The following is a 23,678-nucleotide window of genomic DNA, read 5'->3' on the forward strand; positions in this document are numbered from 1 at the left end:
GACCAGTCAGTTTCTTGAGTTCTCAAAAAAAGACCCAAGTCACTCTTTATAAAGGAAAAACTAGCATCGTTTTCCCGAGATAACGAGATTAATCCAGAGACTTGCAGAGAAAACCACATCTACTTCCTGTCCTGGGAAAACTGATTAGCATATAATGTATGGATGCATGTCCGCTTTGGGCCTCCGTATCTTCGGGTTTTAGTAAATTTCACATTTTAATAAAAGCTTACTAATTTCAGTGGTATATAAATGTAAATGCATATAATGAATGCTGAGATGCTGTATGCGCATGTGCAGCAGGCACACACAGGCTCATAATGATCTTATGAAATATCGATTGTTCTGGCCCTGCAGCGTCTTTACGTGCACGTGCAGGTTTCTTCTTTCTCCGATTATTAGCACTTTATGGCGATACTCTTAAGAATGAAATATAATATCAAAACTGTTGGAAGATGTAGCTTCTGTATGAGAGAATGGACGTTGTGTGTTTTAGTGGCCTCGCTCTGTCAAAAGACTTAAGAAAAAGTCAACAAACGACTTAAAAGAAGCATATGGAGTGAATAATGGATAGATTATTTCTATGATGTAGGAGGACACTTCGGCAAACTTTTCTGGTTCTTGGGAAGCTTTGTTATATCAAATGCATGAACTGTGAGTGATATTAAGTGGTATGAGTAATAAAAAAAAAAAGAGTTGCCTTTTTTTGAATTGTTAAAGTTATCAGAGTAACGCGAGCAGCCCTGGCAGCGCCGTGCGGAGGCTGCTGGCCGGCGGCGCCTCCTTCATAATGTATGGAGAGGACAAAGGCTGCACGGCTGGATTTCAGCGTCAACTTTGAAAGAGCCGTAACCCAAACCTGCCCTCTCCCACTCTGACGCTCTCACATCAGCTGAAAGGATGATGATGCCTCTTTTTCCACCTGCAATCTGTCTAATAATCACCGACAGCAGGTCAATGAGCTCTCCCGGAACTATGGATGCTCGTATATAAAGAGAAGCAGAGGAGGCCTTAGGAAGGAGAAACTTTTTGCCCCTTCAGCCGGAAGGAAGGGGAGCGTGCGGATCGTCAGGACGGGCTGCAGCAGGGTGCCACACCCGGGGGTGCTGGTAGGTCTGCTGTAAACATCAGGGTGTTATTGTGTTGCAAAATGAGCTCTTCTTTAATGCCTGTGATAGTGTACTAAATCAACTATGTTTGGCTTTATGATGTAGTTTTTTTTTTTCGAACTAATTTGGGCAGCTTGTTATGACCAATCAGCCGATCTTCCAGTGCCCCCATCATCTCCTCTCCAGCGCGCATCCTGTGCGTAAAAGGCGCAGAGATGTGCTGCAGGCCTGCGTAAAGCGGCAGCAGAAGGAGATGGATGAGGGCGGCGTGGATTACTATACTACTAGTGGGTTAAGATGCTTACCAACTAATTACCTGTCCACTAAAATCCCCTGCCATGCAGTCCAAACAAGCAGGGAGTCGCGAGGAGCGGAGACATGGAGACATGGGGAGTTCATTGATGAGAGTGGGGAAGAGGACTGATGAGGTACCAAAAGTAGTCAAATTTCCTCCAACAGGACAGTTTTTTTCTTGTCTCGGGAATGTGATTTTGAAGAAATTCTATCAATGGACTCGTTTGGAAGCTCAGAGAAGTTGTTTCTACTTGTTTTTTGTAGCTGGAGCGCTGTTGTGTTCACTGAGAATGTCTAATCATCTTTATGTAAGGTAAGAATTTGCAGGCCTGGGTCTTCTTAACAACTGGAATAAATAAGAAATAGTAAAGCTGCCACTTTTTTTATTATTTTATTATGATGTGTCTGCATTTATTAATGAACTATAGCCAGGGTGATGATCATCCAATGGAAAGGCAATTACAGAAATTCTTGCTTTTTGATGTTTTTCTTCTGTTTCATATGACTAATTTCATAAATATCTGAAGATGTATATGCAGAAGCAGTTGCGGATTTGTCCTTAGCTTTCAGCATTGATTATAACTGGAAGGACTCTGCTGAAGGAGGAGAGTAATGTAGATCTACTGTTGAATTATCAATGAGGTGTCACATGTACTCTGAGGTGCATTATTACAGTAAGTCACAAGTGACCTTATCATCATCACTGAGACTGTCACTCATCAGAAGAACAACTAAAAACATACAACTAAACGCAGCCCCTTCATGACATTCCTGCTTGTGGTCTTTCTCACTCACTCGTTCTCTCTCCCTGATGCTTTTTACACTATTGATCTCTCCCGGAAACAGGGAAGATGAGCCCTGCTTTGGGACCCATTTGGAGCATCTCAAAAATCACTTAGCGCATCATTCCCTACAGCCAGGATCAATGTGAGCATCAGACCTGCTCCTCCAACAGCACCAGGAGGAGATCATGGAGCCCAAACGTGTCCTAAAATACAGAAACAAACAGAAATGCTCTGGTAGATTTGAAAATGTATATATGGCTGCTTTTTCATCAAGATTTTGTAATGGAAAATTTGAGCTGATGAGTGTCCAGGTAGCAGACTAAATCCCCTTACACTTTTTCTGATGACAGGAAGTCACCTTTCTGGACTTTTTCTGTATCATGATGGACTACTTGTGTATCTCCTCCTGTTCTGTGTATGGCACTGGTAGAATTCACTGTCGCAGCACACTATCAGTGAATTACCATAGGGCCATAAACAGAGCAGAGATAGAACCACACTGCCTGTGTCCACCCATACCCTCCCTTTCTAACATGACCCTCTTCTTTGCCCATTTTGGCACTAGCACATTTTTGCTTTGTGTCTCCTCCTTTGAGCAATCATGTGTAGTGCCAATATAGGATGAGAAAACAATCAACTGCTTGGAAAATATACCTGCATCTTCTGAGTTTTTCTGTATGGATCTGATGGACTGTGCCCCCACTCTCAGATATCACCGGTTACCATGGAGGCTGGCGCTTCATCTCAACCAGTGTAACCTGAACCTCAATCGTCCCACAGATCTGGTGGCAGTGACCGCTGCTCTGCATCTCTCTCCCACAGTTTTTGGCAATGGTAGAACTCACTCTGGTGGGCTGAGAGGATCCGGTGGTTCTAGACTTGCCAACAACTGAAAGAGAGCTTTGACCTGCCCTCCACCATCACATGACGTCACAAGAACAAGTTTCTAGGTTTAATTCACCAGAACCATCAGGGGTGTTAGGAAAGGTCGCAGGCCATGGTTGGTGGATGTGTGAGTGGCTGCAGACGGAGCAGTGAGAGGTTAAAATCTGTCTCTCTCTCCTGAGCGTTCATGCAGCCACAGAACAGCAAAGAAACTCTGCAAGCAAACAAAACATCCATAAAAAGTGTAGTGAATCTGCAGGTTAAGGAGATTGAAATCTCCCTTTGAGATTAAATTGGCCTGATCACAGTTGAGAAGATCCAAATGAAGGTATGAACCACAGTTGACCCTTGAGCCACAGGCCATTAAGCATTGAGGAGGCTATCATGCCCTGATCAAAATAATCAATTTTGCTCATGTGTTTGGCTGTGAAACCTGCTGTAAATGTGGTCACATGGCTGCTATCCTCTTTGGCATGAAGCTCAAGGTGGTGAGCACAAAAGCTATCGAGTGCTGTGGTAAAGGTAGTTAGCCATAGGCCACTTTTGACACCCTATAATCATGATAAAATATCAATAAATGAGAAACTTTTGATAAAAAATAAAACTAAAATTTCAGAGTCAAAGTTACACAATCGATAACCCATTATCTTCCTTTCAACAAAAGCTAATATTAGCATTCAAGCTTTTAGATATCATTACATTAGCTAAAATAATGTTTGATAGCAGGTTATTTGCTAGTTAGATGTTCCAAGTTTAAATTATGCAAGTCATGCATCGAAGCTTTTCCTGTTTTTTTTTCCTGTAAAATACCAAACATTAGGCAAGCAATAGCATTCAGGGGCATTATAGCTCACTATGTGTAAGCAGCCTGATGCTAATATGAGCTATTTGTTCCCTTTGTGTAGCTAGGTTATGTGGTGTTTTATGTTAAATATGACAAGATTTTACTCCAAAATGGCATCAAAATTGTATTTTTCAGTAATCAACCTGGACCTGGATGAAAATGGTCAAAAACCTTAACTCCAAAAAGCTAACAACATAACCTTAATATATGGCAACAGCGATTCTGAGCTTCTAAACTACTGACAGTGTATGAAGGTCTTAAACATTGATTATAAAGATCTGTATTTCAATTTTTTAATCTAAATTTTAGAGTCAAAGTTACACAATCAATAACTTAGTCTCTTCCCTTCAAGAAAAGTTAATATTCAAGCTTTTAGATACCATTATGTTAGCTTAAATAATGTTAGCTAACTGGTTATCTGGTAGTGAGATATAGGTTTAAATTATGAAAGATATCATTGAAGCCTTTCCGTTTCTTCCCCAAGAATGCCAAACAGTAGGTTTGTACTAGGGTTTAGGAACATTTTAGCTTTCCATATTTGTTTGTGAGCTGCTTGATGCTAACACTAGCTGTTCACTGTGTGTAGCTAGGTTATGTGGTGCTGAAATACGACCAGATTTCAGGATTGTTATCAACCTTTAAATTCAAACAGCTAACAACCTGGATTTAGCAAATGGCAACAGCTGTTGTTTATAAAGGTTTGTATACTACTTACTAGTATCATTTTATATCTAGGTGGACTTCCATGTTTCAGACATAAATGATCCATGGGTCCCTAAACACTTAACAGCTTTTAAAAAAATCATAACTAGCATATTTGCATTTTACAGGAGCTTTTGTTTAACCTTTACATAGTGGTTTTCAGCTGGTGGGTCGGGGCTCAAAGGTGGGTCACAAAGCTGTTTTCAGTGAGTCATGAATGTTTGTCGGAAATAAATTAGAAATTAAAATGTGGCAAAAAGTCTAGGATATATCAGAAGAAGCAGACGCACATCCATATATCTATATTATTCAATTATCCTCTTATAAGGAGTATATTTATGTTGTTTCCCCAAGGTTTTGACTGACTTACTTTTCTTCAGTGAAAGCTGTTTTTCCCCAGATAATGAGGTAATTCTTTAAAAAATTATTTAAAAAATCCAAACTTTAACAAGAAAATCCAGTAAAAAAAGTTTGCACATTTGTCCTCCCATGGCTTCTGTAATAATGTGCTTTTAAAAATACTTGCTTTGTCCTGTCTTTTGTTCAGTCATATGTTTTCTTCTATAAAAGGTCAAAAATGCTATTTTTTTTCAGTAAATTTGGGTCTCATTTTTTTTAGGAAGAGGGTAGTGTTGGATCCTTAGGATCAACCAATTGAGAAATACTGCCTTACAGGACGATGGCCTTTTTTGAGTTTTACTGAGTTTTTAGTCATCATAAAAGTAGTTTACACTCTCCAGCTACACTCACAATACATATGCTGAGTTTTTAAGCTGTTTTCAGATCTTATAGACTAAAAGTTATTCTTTTTGACTGCTCTGGCCTTAAATATATAATCAAGGGAGATTTTGTTATGTATTGTTGTGAATGTTATTCTCAAAAACCTTTAATTCTGTGATAGCGGGTAGTTTTTGTAGCAATTTGGGGAAATGGTTAGAGAAAATATGTGGAAGATCTACTTTAACAGCAACATTTGTATGCATAATAAAGTTCAGAGACAGACCTGGCTTCAGTCACAACATTTTTTGTATTTTAAAGAAGCTCTACATTACTCTCGCAAATACTGATTTTCTTAATGTGTTCTAGGTGTGACTGAAAAAAGTGAAGATTTACTAATTTTTGGGAACTTTGAGGAGTTTTTAAAGAACCTAATGCTTTGAGAATAGACAGAAAGGAGGAAAAATAGCACAAGAGGACAATCTTTGTTAATTATTATGATAATTGCATAATCAAACAGAAACTCTTGCAAAAGTACAGTCAGTTTAAGCAGCATAAAACATACCATGAGTGCTTTGTTTTTGTTCAGTGAGAATCAGCGTTTACAGTCTGATATATGTGTGCTCATGATGTTTCACTATAACACAGGGAGTCCATTACGGCCGCCTGCAGAGGATGTGAGGTTAAGTGGTGCTGCAGACGCAGAGAGGAAGGAGGGAGGCCCACACGCCGACAGCTGGTACCAGTGATTAGACCAGGGAGTGATGCAAGGAAGGCATCAAAGCTCTTTAGGAGAATCCCCGTCAGGGAGGAGGCGAGGACACATGCTCATACACACAACAGACACACACACCTAGACACACTGAATCCTGATACACAACTCCACCGTTGCTGAAACTGTCTTTAAACTGACGACCAAGTCCAACAGTGCACCGGCTGCATGGACCATCTGTCATTCTTTACTGCATCACCAACCAGTGGATTAGCAGCAGCTCTGCCCCTGGACACCAAACACAAACCCCCTCTGATCATGCCATTCTGGTAATGAAGGAGAATGAGTGGTGTCATTATATTAGATTGGGTGTGGAACTCAGCGGATCTCTTTATTCACCTCCTGAGCCAAATGGATGTTAAATTGCCTTTGTAGAAATTGCTGCTGATGTCCCTTAGAGCCCTGATGCTGCTACAACTTAGCTTTGAATGATTAAATATGTTTTATTGCTGGGGGAATGTCAGTTTCTTAAAGGCGTGGGGATTCATTCAACATTAAGAGAATCAGAAGAGGGAAAGACTTTTCTATAAAGGATATCCTCCGCCTAGCCATGCTACGACTTACAAACACACAGAGGGAGACTCTGGATTACAGTAATCCAGGGACAGGAGGTATTTTGAGGACTTCATGTTCAGACAGACAGGATGCAACAATCGACCAACCAAATTAACCAAATTAAATACACAGTGTCTGCAGAAAGGGTTCATTTAGTCATTGAACCTGATGGAAATGTCTGAAAGATTTTTTTTACACTCAGAGAATACTCTAACAAGTCTGTACTAGAATGAAAGCAGGAGGCCGTGGCTTCAGCAGAACCGTCACTGTTCAGAACCTTAAGCTGGAAAAGGATATTTGTCAAACAAACAGAACTAAACATTAAGATAACTAATCATTTACACAGAGAAAGAGGGCACCACATAAGACAACAACAGACCAAGGGGACTGGCAAACTCTCTGAGATAAACCTTTAAAACAACATCACAGCGTGATTGATCATGCAACTCTGAGATTATAATCAATGTCTGGTAATTACAATGACACAAAATGTCTCATCAACTTCAGCTGCTTTTACACACTTTGTTTACAGATCTCATCATCATGTTTTTGTTTTTTTGTTGTTTTGATTGATGAGGCTTGATTTCTAGAGAATAAATTCTGATGCTTCATTTAAAGACTTGTCTGTCATTCTGATTAAAGACGGTAAACAAAGACTGTCTGCTTCTTAAATCTCACTGCTGCGTGCTCAGTAATAAAGGAGACAGATCTCACATCTGGACTCTGGTGACAGGAGAGTCAAAGAAAAATGGTTGCAGAGAAATAAACAACAAACAATCAGGACTTTTTAAAAGTACTGAAAAAAGTTTTTTAAAAAATCCACAATTTTGATTTGACTTCATCGACATGTAAAACTATCAACGCCTGTGACATAAGGCTAATTTACAGGCTTCAACTTCTGATAAATATTAGAATAACAGGGTGAACAAAGAGGGCTTTAAATGCACAGGAAAAACAGTCTGTTGCCTCTGGGTTTCATTTTAACAGGAGGGTGTTCAGACGCCCCCTAGTGGACAAACACTTATGGGAGTTTTTGTCCACTAGAGGGTATCTCATCACTGACTTAACTCAAACCAAGACTACCAATTGTGTTACCAAGGGGATGTATATTACATAAATACAAATTAACAGAATTACACTATATAAACAATGAAAACTTAACAGCTAAGTCACATAATGACAACAGGAAGTGACTGAAAGCAGGTAATTTGGATCGAATTGTTGCAATTATTTTAAATCCCTTTCACACTGGACATGGGTTTTCATTATAATTGTCTGTTATATTTTGATCAGTCTTAAAAATTATTCTAATCTCCATAATTTCACGTGATTTTTCCCCTCAAAAAAATCATTTAGATGATGGACGCTGGCCCTGCACGTTATAAAAATGGTCTTCAATGCTTATTTGAGAAGTTTTAGGTGGTAAAGAAACACACTGAAATGTGTTTGGATGCCTTTCTAAGAACTAAAAAACAAACAAACATCATCAACATTTTAACTGAATATTTCTGTGTAGTTACTTTTTATGTCTAATATGCAGGGGAGGAGCTACTGATTACATTTATTCAGATTACTATAATTGTATAGCTTTTTTATGTATTTATAGTTTTTTGAGTACTTTAAAAAAAACTTTTACTGGAGTATATTTTGGAGTAAGTGTTGTACTTTGTTATATTTCAAAAAGCATCAAGTGTTGTACTTGTTATGTACTGGTTACTTAGTCATGTAGTTTTTATAGTTTAATGATTTCATAATGCTGCTACTGAATCTTTTTCATTTTCTAATGTCACTTCTAAATCATTTTTGGTTTCTTTTTATCTTATTTTTGCATTTTAGGCACTATATAATGTTGTTATTGTGTGTTGGTCATGTCATAACTATTGCCGTCCTCTATTTCTATATTACTGCAACTGCATCCTGGTTATTTTATGATAATACTTTGCACACTATATATCTTATAGACTAGGTTTTATCTGTGGTTTTATTAATCTAGTGTGAGCCTCAGCATTTGAACCAATCTGTTTGAAATATTTCTGTAAAAATGTTAGACAACTTTTTTACTTTTATACAGTTTGTCCTGAGTAGGACTTATTTATTGTTCTCTATAATGACCAACAATGTATATTAATGTATATATTATCTGTTGTCTTGTCAGGTGTTTGCCCTTGCTACATGGGATTTTTATGTGTATTTTGCATCAGATTTATGTGGGACCACAGATGGAAATTAGTGACTCGCTAAATCTGGTGCAACCATGTATTCATTTACTATTTACTGTGTATGAATGATCAATGTCATTGCACACAGTCCCCTGATAAATAAACAAAACTAAGTACTGAGTAAAAAAAATGTATGCTCTAAACCAGAATGAGGAGGTCCAAGCTTTCTGCCAACAAGAAAATGTAAAGTAGTCTGACCTTCACAGGACATGACGGTCAGTAGCACACAGCGAGCAAATGAACACACATTTCATCCCAAAACAGCTGTTGGATTTTACTTTAGGTTAAGTCACACCTTATAATAATCAACCTGGCTGTAGATCCATAATTTCTTGTGCTTCCTGCACATTGAGGAAATATTTTATTTTACCATGACATCCCTTTGGATATCAAAAAGCTACTCAGTAGTCTGTGCTTTGAGTAAACTTTAACTGACTTTCTTTTTCTTTTACTTGAGTAGATTTATAGATCAGTCATTTTACTTGAAGACACAGACTTTCCCAGCAAAGATTTTTGATGAATGTTTTTTCTTACTGTTTAAGCAGTTTTTATGTATATTAAAAAAAATTCACATGCACAGGACGAGAAAAAAAAAAAAAAGCAGCACGGCACCCACATACAGAATCTACAGTTCTCAATGCACTAATTGCAGGTTTAAAATCTGATCCTGCCGCCTTTTAGTACATCTTCCCCAAGTTTCTCTCCCCATATTTCTCATCCGTCCTCAGCTGTCCTATCCATTAAAAGCCCTCCTAAAACCTAAAAAAAGGTATACCAATTTGGGGTCCAAAATTAGACACTACCAGACACTACTAGGCTGTTAGAGGTGCAGAAGTTTCAGTCTTTATTATGATATTAGATCAGTCAATATGAATATATCACCTTCTGATAAAATGGATTAGACATGGACACGAGTACGCTCTCAGCACTATGTGGAAAAACAAACAATAAATAAATCTGTAGTGTTATTTGTGGACTGTTAAAGCATGTTTAAATGTGCCTTACTAAATAATATTGCATTTTAAAAAATACCAATAACAGGTTTAAATTATGATTGTTAAGGCATTATACTACACATGGTAAAGTGATAATTAAAGATAACTGATAATTTTGTTATTATGATTACATTCTGTTAACATTTATAACAGGAAGAGTGTAACACATGAATACAAATAATAGAAAAATCAGTTCTTGTCCACTGTCCCTCAGTCACACTGAGTTTGACAGATTCAGACTGTAGAGGGCACCAGAGCTCCATCTGCATGACTGGTAGGGTTTTTTTTTAAATAAAATTTACAGCAGCATGTTTGAGGAGCCTCTATCTCAGGTTGATTTTTGCAGATTTAATACCTGTAAGAAATATTATTTCTGGTAAACAAGAGACATTTCTGTGTTTGAGTGTATGAGTAAAGAAACAGCCTTCTTGTTCTCACCTGTAGTAGTTTGGTTTAAAGGGCCCGTGTTTGCTGATGCCCAGGTATTTGGCCTGTTCATCCGTCAGCTCTGTGAGGTGGGCTTCAAAGGTGGGAAGGTGCAGACTGGCAACAAATTCATCTGAAAATGATAAATATAAAGGTTTGAATCACATTCAGCATAAGGATATAGACTATGAGATCATTGTTTTAGGATCTTTAATCAGACTTGCCCATCTTCTTTGGCAGCAGGTAGACGTCCTGCTTATATCGTCCCTCTGGAGCGCTGTAGAGCTCTATGAGAGCCAGAGCCTGTCATACAGCAGAGAGAGTTAACACAGCTGTAGAATACTGTGGACAGCATCAATCTGACCCAAAATCTCTGGATCTATAATACTTTCAGGAGATAAAACAAATAGCATAAAGCATGATCATACCTGAGTTGTAGCAGTGATGGAGAGGACAAGTGAAGGCACCGTGGAGCAGCTCAGGTTCAGCAACCGGCCCTGAGAGATCATAAAAAATAATCCTAGAAACTGATGAATGATGTAACGTAACTGCAGCCTAAGACTCAGCAAAGACCTGGATCATTATGAAGCTGTCCTTTAGTACTCCTACTTTTGCACATCTGGTCCAATCAAAGGGCTTCATACTGACAAATTGATCAGGTTACTCTGCTTCTGCCTTGCAAAGCAGATGGATTTGCCAGACTCCATGTTGGATATATGAAACAGTCTAGTCAGGTCATGTTTCTAGCGGGGGGCTGAGCTCATTTTGGATCAGAGGTGCATGATTAAAGTTACAACTAAACTGGAAATCACTGTGAGTGTTTGTAAGTAGTGCAGTATTTGATACCAGTTTCAGCTGAAACTGTCAGTTTGGGTTGAAAACAGATGAGAAGGAATCAATAACGGCTTAATTTCATGTTTTGAAATGTTTTTATAGAGGAAGAAAATACTTTTCTCCCAAATCAGAGTTGGTTAGGTTTGCCAATTTTTTATGTATTGAACAAAGAAAACACATTTTATGTAAAAACAAAATCAGCAGATGGCATTAAATCCTTTGCAAAATATGCTTAATGTTCTATATAGCACTATAGTATAATGCCCTATGTATTATATTGTATGATATAGTAAATAGTACAAAGATAAAAACTGTTTAGAGCAACTAACAACTGCAGGCTTTTGTCCAGCAAAAAGGAGACACAACTGACTATGTGATGTAATATCTTCATTTTTTATTTTTAATAAATTTGTAGAAAAAAAAATCTGTTTTCACTTTGTCATCATTGGGAACTGAGAGTAAATTAATGAGAAAAACTAAATCACCTCTGCTAGCAGGACAATCCTCTTGCCATCAGGCCAGATCACATGGTCCACCTGAGGCCTCACACGTTCCCACCTCAGCTCTGCAGTCCGTAGACACGCCTTAGGAAGGAGAGTTGATATTTTCACACAAGCAGACACATAAACAATAGGGAATTAGACACACAAACTATGTTCATACCAAATCTATCTCAGTGCTGGAGTGTCCCATGTTGCAGACGATGCAGCCATTCTTCATTCTGTCCAGGTGTTCCCTAACCACCACGTTTTTATTACCTGCAGAAAAAAAAAAGCTATAAATCAACAGTATTGATGTTTTTGATAATGGCTAGTAAGAGTTAGCAGAGAGCAGCAGTTACCTGTGCAGGTGATTACCATGTCCACTTGTCTGACCACTTCACTCAGTTTAACCACTCTGAAGCCGTCCATGCTGGGGGGGGAGAGGGAGAAGGAGGGTTAAACTTTTATAATATGTCATGTGGTTTCGCTTCAGTGTGCCACTAAAAGACGTGGATGCTCTCTGTATCTGTGCTCATAAAAGCTTCTTCCATTCATACCAGGCCTGAAGGGCACAAATGGGATCAACTTCCGTGACGTGGACGACTGTACCCAATGCTTTCAGGGCGGCACAGCAACCTTTGCCAACCTCAAGGAAGAGAGAAAGGAAGCTGGTAGGGAAGAGCTGCTTTCAAGCAATCATTCTCTTTTATGTAAAAGAGACATTTATTTTTACTGACCTCTCCATATCCACACACCACCACCTGTTTTCCCCCGAACATGACGTCTGTGGTTCGCTTCAGCCTGAAAAAAAGAGTTCATTATGTTCAGGCTGCAGCTCTTTCCTGTGCCAGTAATCCTACAGACCTGTTTGTGTTCACATCATGGTTCACTACCCGTCCAGAATGGACTCCTTGCAGCAGTAAAGGTTGTCAAACTTCTGCTTGGTCACCGAGTCATTCACATTCATGGCAGGGACACACAGCCTGCCTGCCTTTGACAGCTGGTACAACCTGAAACACAGACAGGCACACATGCTGGAGCTTGAGAAAAGTCTGTGCAGGAGCATGGTTTTAGTGTAAAACAAACCGATAGATGCCTGTGACGCTCTCCTCTACGATGCCTTTAACCTTCCTGAACAGACTCGAGTACTTCTTGTAGATCCAGTGAGTCAGGTCGCCTCCATCATCAAGAATCTAAAAAGAGTGAAAAACAAACAACCTCTTTATTATTGCCTATAGGAGTGGTTCCCCACCTGGAAGCATAACCCAAGTCTGTTCACATTACCATGTTGGGCTGCCAGGTCTCTGCAGCAACACATTGGTCAATACACCACCAGAAGTCATCCTCTGATTCTCCTCTCCATGCAAACACAGAGGTGCCTGCAATGTAAGCGAACATTTAATAAAAAGTAAAAACAACATCCCAAAAACAGCTGAGTCAGGTTAGCAGGTGATTTTACCCCCTTCTGCCAGAGCAGCAGCCACAGCGTTCTGTGTGGAGAAGATGTTACAGGCTGCCCAACGACACTGAGCCCCCAACAGAGTCAGGGTCTCAATCAGCACCTGCAGGACACACAGCAAACACAAACGTACAATCAGCTAGCTGAGGGGTTTGTGTGATTGTGGATCTACTGCGTGTTCTTGCACGTGTGTTGAACTGACCGCTGTCTGAGCAGTGATGTGGGTGCAGCCCACCACTTTAGCTCCTGTCAGAGGTTTCTCCCCACCTGCTTTTTTTCTCAGGACCATCAGCGCTGGCATTTCTAAACATCACAATAAAGAGCCACATTCAGTTGAACAACAGACTGGTTCATCATCATCTTTGCCTTTCCTTTTTTGTCTTAAAGACTTTTTTGTCCTCACCTTGCTGAGCGATTTCGATCTCTCTGCGTCCAAACTCAGCTTGTTTGATGTTTTTGATGCAGAAGTCAGAGAAGCCGCTGGAGGACTTCTGAGGCTTTTCTCTGGGTGAAGACTCATCCTCAGAACTATCGCTGCACACTGTAACGTACAAACTGTGTTTGTTTTCAAAGATCAGGAAATATAACAGTCAATAAAAGGGTCAAAACAGATAATGCCTCTGTTCCACCTTAAATTGCATTTTCCAAAGATTCCTGCCAATTTCCACCTCTCCTCATACTGTCTTTCCCTTTATCCAATCATCCTCATCCTTCTCTACTAATCAGTCTCAGTCCATTCTCACTGATCAGCAGTAATATTATGACAGCCTGACCAATACTGTGTAGTAGCTCTGTCCTGAAGAGATGTGGATTTCACTGGAACTCTGAAGGAGTGTTGTGGTATCTGGCACCCTGACGTGAGCGGCACATCCTGGGGCTTTCACAGATCAGACTTGGTTTTCAAGCACATCACTCATCATTCAATTGCTCACTGTTGACACTTTTGGTGGTAAACAGGGTCAGCTTGGGCGTGCTGACCAGTCTGCAGCTCTGCAGTCCCATACACAACAAACTGTGAGGCACAGTGTATTCTGGCAACTTTGTATCAGAACCAACATTATCCTCATAGCTCCTCAGTTGGATCACACCACATAGGTCAGACTTTGTTCTCCATGTACATCAATGGGCCTTGCTTGCTTATGGCCGGTTCATTTGTTTTCCTCTCTTGGACCACTCTTATTGGGTGCTGGCCTCTGCAGACCAGGAATGCCCCAAAAGAGCTGCAGTTTTGAAGATGCACTGACAGTTGACTAGCCACAACAACTTGACCCTTTTCAAAGTCATATCAAAGTCACTGTATCAGCTGTAGATATCAGCCATGTGTACAAATAAGTTGGAGGAGTTTTTCAGCAGGACCTACAGCCCTACATCAGATGAAGTTTCTTTGTTTTCTTTATTTATCCTCATACCTTAAACTTAAGTGTTTTAAATGTGCACCCTTTATATGACATCAGTAATATTAAACATTTATTTTAAAAAAGTTTTTTTAAAAGTAAGTGTAATATGCCAAAGTTAAAAATAGTAAAAACAAATCATTTTGCATAAGTTTACGTTTCTCTGCTGCCATCTAGTGGTCATTGTCAGTTAGGTTTCAGTTTTAGTCAGCCATGCTGAAGTAAAGCAGAGTCCTGATGCTGAATGTTTTTCTGCTCCGTTTTCGCCTTGGAAACCATGTTTCTGTAAGTTTTGTGCTTAAATTATTATAAAATCGTTACAATGTAAGGAGAAATTTCATATAAGGACGTTTTGGGTGTTTCTGTTTTACATGAGCTCTGCTAGCTTATGCTAACGTTTTGCTGCTGCTATTTGGGCTAGCTTGTAGATTTGTGTTGAATTGGCTGTATTTTCATGCAGTATTGTGCTTGTTTATTACTCTAAAAGGGTATCTCGTTTGTGCACACATGTTCTGAGCCTTGTGGTGACTCGTTCTTTGTTTTCTGTGTACTCTTGCAGTTTTACAAAAAATATCAAATGAGGAAAAAAACAAACCTAAAGCCAAGAAAAGTCAAGCCTTGGGTTTCTGGCTGTCTGATTACGTACCTGGATTTGTCCAGACAGGGCAGTACAGTACTGGCTGAAGTTTTAGGTCTGAACTACATTGATATACAGTGTTTAACAAATTTAGTGGACCACCTGTCATAAAAACAAGAAAACATAAATATTTTAGAAATCTTTCAAAAACCTGTTTAAAACTAAAAATGTTATTGTTATTTATTTGGCAAATAACAAACTGAAACAACTAAATAGTCCTTTTTCACACATAATAACCAAAAACTTCATATTTTGTATGGCCTCCTTTGGCCTTGATAACAGCTTGCATTCTTGCTGGTATTGTTTTTCTGTACTTTTCCACAGTCTCTTCTGTTAATAATTTCCAAATAGTTTCTAGCTGTTCCCACAGACTTGCTTTAGATAAAACTTTTGTGCCATCAATCTTTGAATCTACAAAATACCAAATTTGTTCAATAGGATTCAAATCCGGACTTTGACTTGGCCAGTCCATCAGTTCCAGTACTCCAGGCTCCTTTTTTGTCTCTGCACAGCTTTGAAGTATGCTTGGGGTCATTGTCTTGTTGGTATATGAACCTGCGACCAATCAGATTCAGTCCAGAAGGGATTCCATGATGCAGTAAGATGTTGTGGTAGATGTTCTTGTTCATGATACTGTCGATTATCACTAATTTGCCCATGCTGTATCCACAAATGGAACCCCATACCATAATGGAATCTCCACCGTGTTTCACTGTGGGTGCGATGCATCTGGCATCAAAATGTTCTCCAGCTTTTCTGCGGACATAAACACGACGATGCTGATCTAAGAGTTCAAACTTGGACTCATCCATCCAGAGTACCTTCTTCCAGTCATCAACAGTCCAGTGTTCGTGCTCCCTGGCAAATCTGAGGCATTTCTGGAATGTGTACAGGCCTCAATAATGGCTCCTTAGCAGCTATTCTTCCCTTTAAGCCTTGTTCCGTCAGTCGTCTGCTTATGGTCATTCTGGAGACTTTCTCAGACTCTGATCTAGAAGCATTCATCTCTGCCTGAAGATCAGCAGTGGTCTTCCTTCTGTCTCTAGTACTTCAAATCTTGAGGTGTCTGACATCTGCTGCAGTTAACTTTGGTTTCCTGCCACTTCCTTGGTGCATTTTTTTTAAGTACCAGTCTTGGCAATTGACTCCAAAGCATACTTGACCACACTGTGAGAGCACTTTATGTCTTTCCCAATTCATCTCAGAGACCATCCAGCATCATGAAGTGCTTTAATGTGGACTCTTTCATTTTCAGTGAGCTCTCCACGTTTTACCATTTTGAACAGGAATGAGGAATTTCAAACTGAATTCACCTTTTTATACCCAAATTTGAGCCGGCTCACTGGGCTTCTCTGAGAAGTCAGAAATGAATCAAGCATAACATTCAACCACTAAAACTAAATTTTCTGATCAGGAATGCAAGTAAATAACTATAATTTGACATATTAATCAAGAAATAATAATGTGCTTTACTATTTTTTCAGTTTTTTTGTAAATTAGTACATTTGAAAATTCATGGATAACAATAATAATAATATTTTAGCATTAAAAATAACACTTTGGTTAAAGAGCTTCTACATATTGGTGTATTAACCATTGCAGACACATAAAAATGATTTTAGTAATTACCAATGCTGTTAATTTAGGGCAGCTGTGGCATAAACCTTATTTTGGGTGGTGGTCTAATAACTTTGTTAAGCACTGTATATAGCTTATCAACATCAGTATCAGCTAAAATTAATTAGTAAATATCTGCATGTAGGATAGCAGCAAAAAAAAAAAGAAAAAAATATCGTGCATCTCTTTTTGCTACCTAATCTTTGGAGTTTCTACATAATAGTTTAGAATCCGTCCACAGAGGTCTGGATTTTCAGCGTGGGAAGTGTGTAGCTCAGACTACAAGTATTCTTCAAACGGGAAGGCTTCCCACAAGATTTTGTAGTGTTTCTGTGGGAATTTGTGCCCATTTATTCTGTAGAGCATTTATGAGGTCAGGTCCTGATGTTGGACAAGAAGGCCTGGCTCTCTCTGTTTCAGTTCATCCCAAAGATTCTCTCTGGAGCTTAGGTCAGGGCTCTCTGCAGGCCAGTCTAGTTCTTCCACACTGATTTCATCAAACCATGTCTTTATAATCCTTGCTTTGTGCACTTGGGCACAGTTATGTTGGAACAGAAAGGGCCTTCCTAAAACTGTTGCAACAAAGTTGAAAACATTAAGGTTGGCCTTTGCTAGGGATAAGGGGCCTAGCCCAAACCCAGAAAAACAGCCCCATACCACAACCCCTTCTCCACCAAACTTCACAGTTGGCACAATGCAGTTAGGTAGGTAACTGTCTCCTGACATCTGCCAAACCCAGACACATCCATCTGACTGCCAGACAGAGAAGCATGATTGATCAATCCACATAACACATTTCCACTGCTTCTCCACTTTGTGTCTATTGTTCCTAAAGGCTTTCGAATAACATCACTAACAGCTGTCTGTGGAATATAAAGCAGTGATGAAATTTCACAAAGTGTTTTCTTGCAAAGGTGGCATCCATCACAGTACCATACTTGAAGTCACTGAGCTCTTCAGAATGACCCATTTAGTATCACAAATGTTTGTAAATGGAGACTGCATGGCTAGGTGCTCAGTTGTACAAACCTGTGGCAATAGGTCTGATTGAAACACCTTAATTCAACCATTAACCTCCAGCTACTTAGAGGTGTAACTTTAAAGTCACTGTTATTTACTGTATCTGCCAGGGATTATAGCGTTATCATAGCGTTATCGTATATCAGACCTGTTCCATTGGTAAATCACCTGTTCATCCTTTAAACTCTGTCTTATCTTTCCCTTTTTCCTCTTTGTTTTTTGAATTCTTGACCTACCTACCAACCTGCTGACACTGGTTTGCCTTTCTGCATACCTACAGCTACCTGCCTGACATATTAAACTGTCCAAAACTCCTTCTGGGTCCTGTTCTACTGTCTGACTCACCTTGGCAGTCAAAGTTTAATTGAGAATCACAAGACAGTAGAACTGAGCATGATGTATTGGCTCTGATAGCTGTTGTTTCAAATGAATTGTTTGGGATCAGTCTCAGCCAGGTGAGTCCTTTTCTAAACCTTTGAAGTCAGCAATGATTGACATATTTGAGAAAGGCTTAAAGAGCAGATTAGACCCAAAATTAAAGAGTCTTAATTCTTCAGAGGACTTTTTCTTCTAATGAAGGTTCAGCACCCAGGCTAATCCTCTGGGCCTGTAGTTCTCGTGCTGCTGGAATCAGAACCAGCTCCGTTTATATATCAGTCATGTGATCAGACCAATGAATGTGTGTGTTTCCATGCTTTTGATACCTGAGCTGAAGCTGTCTGTGGACGACTGAGAGATGGAGCGGGACAGCGAGCGACGGCCAGTCTTGGTGGGACGCTGATTGAATTCTTGCTTCTGGTCAGTGAACTGGATTTGCTTTGCAGTCAAAAGACAAACAAAATTCAGAAAGAAAAGTAAAAAGGATTTGAGGCGTTACATGGCAGCAGGTCACAAGCATAGACTCTCAGACAGACCTGATAGGATCAGGAGAGCCAAAAAGCAACAAAAATCAAAGTCTTTTTGTAAACTAAGCTCTCTGTGACTACCATAAATCTCGTTCTCCTCTAGTTCTCCCAGTCTTTACTGATGTCTCACCTTCCAGTGTGGCTGTTTGAAAGTCAGGCTGCTGTTGCTGCAGGGATCCCATTTGGCCATGTCTGCTCCCCGTCTGTGCTCTGACTCAGCTTGTTGACTCTGCTGCCTTAACTTCAAGTCCAGCTTCACTAAAACCCAATAACTGAAGGCTTAGCTGGTAGTTTATCCCTCCTACTGAGAGCTCTTGCCTTTATAATGGAGACTATTTCTGATTTTGTTCTTACGCTCTAACACACGTGAACACATAAACAAGCAGCAAACACAGACTTGTTCAGAGGGCATGCCCCCCTTGAAATTTGATTGGCTGTCCAGAATTCCTAGTCTATAATTAGCTGGTTTCCTGGTCAGAAGCAGGACTTACGTTTATGATTATTATAGGTGTGCTAAATATACTGCTGTAAGCTGCTTTCTTTGTATTTTGATGTGGTGTGTTTCCCTGCTAATGCTTAAAATTTTTTAAGTTGTGCTTTCACACCACAAGTCCCACCTACCAATACACATGGAGAATCAGACATTGGTAGTTATTCCCATTCATACACATTGATATTCCCCCAGTTAAGAGTTTTGTCAAAGGACACACTGACATGACCGTGGCAGCGGCTTGGGGCACAGAACCCTCCGTGTTTAAGGCGACCAGCTTTACCTACTCAGCCACAGACAACATGGCTCAGTTGTGGTGGGACACAAAGTGGTATCAGCACCGTCACTGGCGAAATTCCTGCCAAGGAATGAAATTCTGCAGCACCGCTATCACCAGCTAAGATGCATGCGCTGCGTTGCAGTGCACATAGGAGGCATACGCTCTGTTTGCTCTTTCCTCTTTAATGTCTGTAATAACAGCAACATATAGCAAGTGCGCTCGCTGAGCCTGGTGTTGCAGTCATTCATCTTATGGCTTAAACAACTGTTTAAGGTTTTTTTTTTTTAACTCATGACTGGTTTGTTTTAAGTCCATGAAACTTACAATTGCAGTGAACCAAAGATTGCAGCATCCTTTTCTTGTAAGATATCTGAAATTACAAACCTAAAAATGTCCTTTTTCACAGATGAACAAGGACACGTGTTGCGTGCCAGAGTTCCACCTTTGTGTTCCTTCTATTCCACAGTACTAAATATTGAAATTATTATAGATTATTGCTTATTGGAAATGTATAAATTGATTAAGAATCTTCCACCTCCACATCAGGATACATCTAAGAATCAATTTTTTCTCCCACCTCTACTATCAGTTCCAAATTGTGCAGCTTGGGGTATAAATGTTGTTTTTAAGCTAAACAAAACTCCATGTGTTCTTGTCGTCACATAATCTCAATTTTGTATAATATCTCCATAATATCTCAATGACCCCAAAATCACATGCTAAGTTTGCATTTTTAAACAGACATTTTAACTGTAAAAGTTCAGAGTTTTTGTATACAAACACATCATCATCCACATCATCCAACTGTGAAACGTGTGGTTGTGTGTTAAAGCTCTGTTTTAATTTTTTTTTTATCTACATGACAATTCTTCTACTCATAGCTGCTGACAAAGTAAATCAGGTAAAAGACTCAATGTCAATAAGGGTTAATCTAGATTTATGTCATATGATGCTGTTTGTCAAAGAGTCCTCAAATCTTCATTGGGCACAGTGGAACCTAAGATAACTAAAACTCTAAGTGTTTTCAGCTGAATTAATTTTCCCTTTTTAGGCATTTTTTATTGTTTTTAGCCATTTTAAAGGGGATTCAGGGCTGTTTTTCTCCTTCAGTCATTAATGCAAGATCCTGTACACTAGCAGAGCAACAAATACACTAAAAATACATCATCTTCAATCATGATGATCAACAGATAATTGGCTCATCAAGGTTTCAAGATCATTTTAACTAAACATATAAAAGATCCTCATGTTGACTCGCTTTTTTTCAATCTAAAAATACAAACTACATCTAAGTCATCTGTAGAAAAATAAGAACCTGCGTGTAAGGATAAAACAACATTTCAAGGTTCCTCTGCAGTCGTCACTTAAACAGCTGCTTAATCTTTAACACAAAAAGACATTAAGCTGTGTGTGTGAGCGGTGTAAAAGTTAACTCAATAAACAGTCATTGCTTAGAAAACTTAGAAAACAGATCTGAATTGAGGTCAACTACAAAAAGCACAGCAAAAAAAATATGATTAAAAAGTGAGTGCTATAGCCTTAATGATAGAATAGAACAGGTTTTGTTTTGATCAGTTGCATGTCTAAGTTTTAATTATATTCATTCTTATATCTTGTCATTCTTATACTCAATGTCAAAGAAATTTGTAGTAAATGAAACAGTAGTGAATATCATTATTTATACCCGTACAAAGTCATCTTTATATGAACCTTGGTCTAAACCAGCATGCAGGTTTTTATTGTGTCCTTCCAAAATAAAAGTCCAAACTTTCCTGCTAGTATAATGACAATGACAGCACCTTCAAAATAAAAAGCAGTGCTACCTTGATGCAGATGGACTGTACGGCCTCCTGGTCCTTGGCTTTAGTAATGTTAACTAGACTGTACACTTTCTTCATACTGACAGAGAGATCACGCTTCCTCTGCAGGGCTGCTGCTGTCTCACTGATCAGAAAGCTCTCAGAGCAACACTTTAAGCCACACCCTCAGCCAGGAAGCACAGGTGACAGGTGGACAGACAAGAGTGTGAATAAGGGAAGTCTTTGTGAGACTGATAGAATGAAGTCTGGGAAAATAGAGAAGAGCAGGTCAAGGTTGAAGAGAAGAAAGAGAACTGGAAGAAAAGAAACGCTGAGACACATAAAATTAGTGTGTACAGTTCACTCAGCTCCTTGAGTTTTAAGAGATGAACTGCATAGAGATTGATATATTTGACATACACATGACAGAATGCTGATCCCCCAGATTCAGATAAGTTATAAAGGGGAGATCCATGCCACCTCTGGACGGGAAGTGATTTCTGAATAGAGAAATGCTACTAAAAGGTCATGTTTTGAGCTGTTTATGACTATGCCAAGCGTTCAAAGTAAAAAGAGAAGTAAAAATAAAATCTTGCTGAGAAAAAGCAGGCTTAAAAGCCTCCATCTAAAGCCTGGACTAGCGGTGTCACACAGCGCTCTTTAATGTATGGTCCATTTCCACAAAGCGATCCAGTTTGGTTTAGTACAGTTTTGTGGTTAAGCTCATTAAACTCTGATCTTACCTTTGCTGCCTGATGTCTATCCAGTCTTGTCTGTTGTGACAGGAAATCTGCCTCTTTTAAGAGATAATTTGTAGATAATTTGGCTCAGCTCAGTAGAGCTGGTTGTTTGGCCACATTTTGGCTCTTTAAATGTAGATTATATAACAACAAAGGAAAGGAAACTGGCATTTAAACAGGAGCTTGCTGTATGGACTGGGAGAAGCCAGTAATACCTCTAACACCAGCATCCAGTCCTGTTCGAATTTTGCACGATAAATATCAGTCATGCCCGGGTCACACCTACGTAGCTTCCTTTATCATATTGCCATCTAGTGTTGACAGCCTTTACTCTCTTAAATACAAAGTGCAAAATGCTCGTTTTTTTTTTTTTTTTTATTAATGACAGTCCTGGGGGGCTCTATGTGGTCTCTGCTGTACTGCAGCACACTGCATGGTTTACGAACACCCAGGGCTGGCTGCATATCTGTGTTTGCCACACACTCCTAAATGCACCAGGGTGCAAGGGCCCTTATGTGCTGCTTTTTTTTAGTTTTTAATTTTATATCATATTCCCCAACCTTCCCTCTAAGTTTCTCTTTGAAAAACACTGGTCTAATACAAAAACCCAAAATACAAATCTCTTAACATTTTAATCGCACACATTATTCCTCATACCCACAATGCAGTAGTTGGAAGTTTATACAAGCCACCATTCAGCTGTTAGTGTTATGCTATGATGAAGAGCCTGCTACAGGGGTCAAGAAGGCTTTTTTTCTTTAAAAGGTTAAAGACCCTGAAATTTAAAAATAATCTTTTAACTTTTAGTGTTTAATTGATTTTTCCTCAGGTGACATCACATGAGTCAATCTATCAAACATGCCACTTTCTCTGAGCCTATACTCTGACGTAACTTGATGTACTTCAGCCTTTTTAAAGAGACTTAATGAGGGTTATATGTATGCAGAGATGCTGGTTAAACATTCATAAAGGCACATTACTGCTCAAATCATTGACAGCTTGATTATATGCAGATTCACGTTTCCTCCTTACAGACACACATATTATATAAAAAGTCTTCATCTAGTCAGGAATAACAAACTCAGTCAAAGTCAGGGAGTTCAGCAGTGTCCTCACTCACCATGTCTGTCTTCAGAGCCTCAGTCACTGGCTCTTCTTTCCCAAAATCAGGCGCCTCGGTCTCATCTCTGTTCCGACTCTGGGCTGCCCTCCTGCTCTCTGCTGCCTTCAGCATCTGCAGCAGGTTGGGGCTGCTTTTTACTCCGCTAGTGACGACTCCTTCCTCATCCTCTCCTTTTAACACTGCTCTGCCCTCCATGTGGGGCTCTGGAAACTCATCAGGTAGTGACAGGTCGTCCCTAAAGGCCTCTGAAGGCTTCTTTTCCTCAGCCATGACTCTACAAATGAAGAGACTTAGATTCCTGCTTAGCAAGCCCACATCTACCTGATATTTTCTGCTCTGAGGGTCTGTTTTTACTCCAAACAGCAGCAGTTCATGTGTTACTTTGACTCAATATAAAATAATTAGTCCTGAATGCTCTGTGTGCAGGATAAACACTGAAGTGCTGCAAGAAGAGTAACCTGATAATACATGAATCTAACTCATCTTTAGCCCCATTACAATAGTTAATGTCAACACATGTAATCATGCTTTGTTTTCTTGCTTTTTTAACCTTGAGGTCTCCTGTTTACGCAAAAGAAAGCTCTTATAATGAAGACTT

General features: G+C 39.4%; 1 protein-coding gene across 2 annotated transcripts; it reads right to left on the reverse strand.

The window, feature by feature from the left end:
* Positions 1-9,713: 9,713 nt before the first annotated feature.
* LOC121515073 (S-adenosylhomocysteine hydrolase-like protein 1) lies at positions 9,714-23,275 on the reverse strand. Of its 2 annotated transcripts, XM_041795653.1 has the most exons (17): positions 18,779-19,014; positions 18,448-18,559; positions 13,479-13,616; positions 13,278-13,378; positions 13,076-13,178; positions 12,901-12,995; positions 12,703-12,809; positions 12,510-12,626; positions 12,354-12,417; positions 12,174-12,262; positions 11,976-12,046; positions 11,798-11,892; positions 11,620-11,718; positions 10,729-10,797; positions 10,525-10,603; positions 10,313-10,433; positions 9,714-10,229 (listed from the first exon to the last, which is right to left on the reverse strand). In XM_041795653.1, exons 1-17 carry the CDS (start codon positions 18,836-18,838, stop codon positions 10,223-10,225), a joined length of 1,527 nt encoding a protein of 508 aa, XP_041651587.1. In that variant the 5' UTR covers positions 18,839-19,014; the 3' UTR covers positions 9,714-10,222. The 2 variants fall into 2 exon arrangements, with proteins under 2 accessions (XP_041651587.1, XP_041651586.1); XM_041795652.1 differs by lacking the exons at positions 9,714-10,229; positions 18,779-19,014 and adding an exon at positions 23,078-23,275 and having other exon boundaries at positions 10,309-10,433.
* Between the last annotated feature and the right edge of the window lie 403 nt (positions 23,276-23,678).

This window comes from Cheilinus undulatus, linkage group 9 (assembly GCF_018320785.1).
Source record: "Cheilinus undulatus linkage group 9, ASM1832078v1, whole genome shotgun sequence".
Lineage (NCBI taxonomy): Eukaryota > Metazoa > Chordata > Actinopteri > Labriformes > Labridae > Cheilinus > Cheilinus undulatus.

Coding starts and splice junctions, on each gene's coding strand:
- LOC121515073 (XM_041795652.1), bottom strand. CDS start 23,275: ATGGAGGGCAGAGCAGTGTTAAAAGGAGAGGATGAGGAAGGAGTCGTC. Junction 12,996..13,075: donor TGCTGCTCTGGCAGAAGGGG/GTAAAATCACCT, acceptor CTTACATTGCAG/GCACCTCTGTGTTTGCATGG. Junction 12,627..12,702: donor AGCGTCACAGGCATCTATCG/GTTTGTTTTACA, acceptor TCTGTGTTTCAG/GTTGTACCAGCTGTCAAAGG.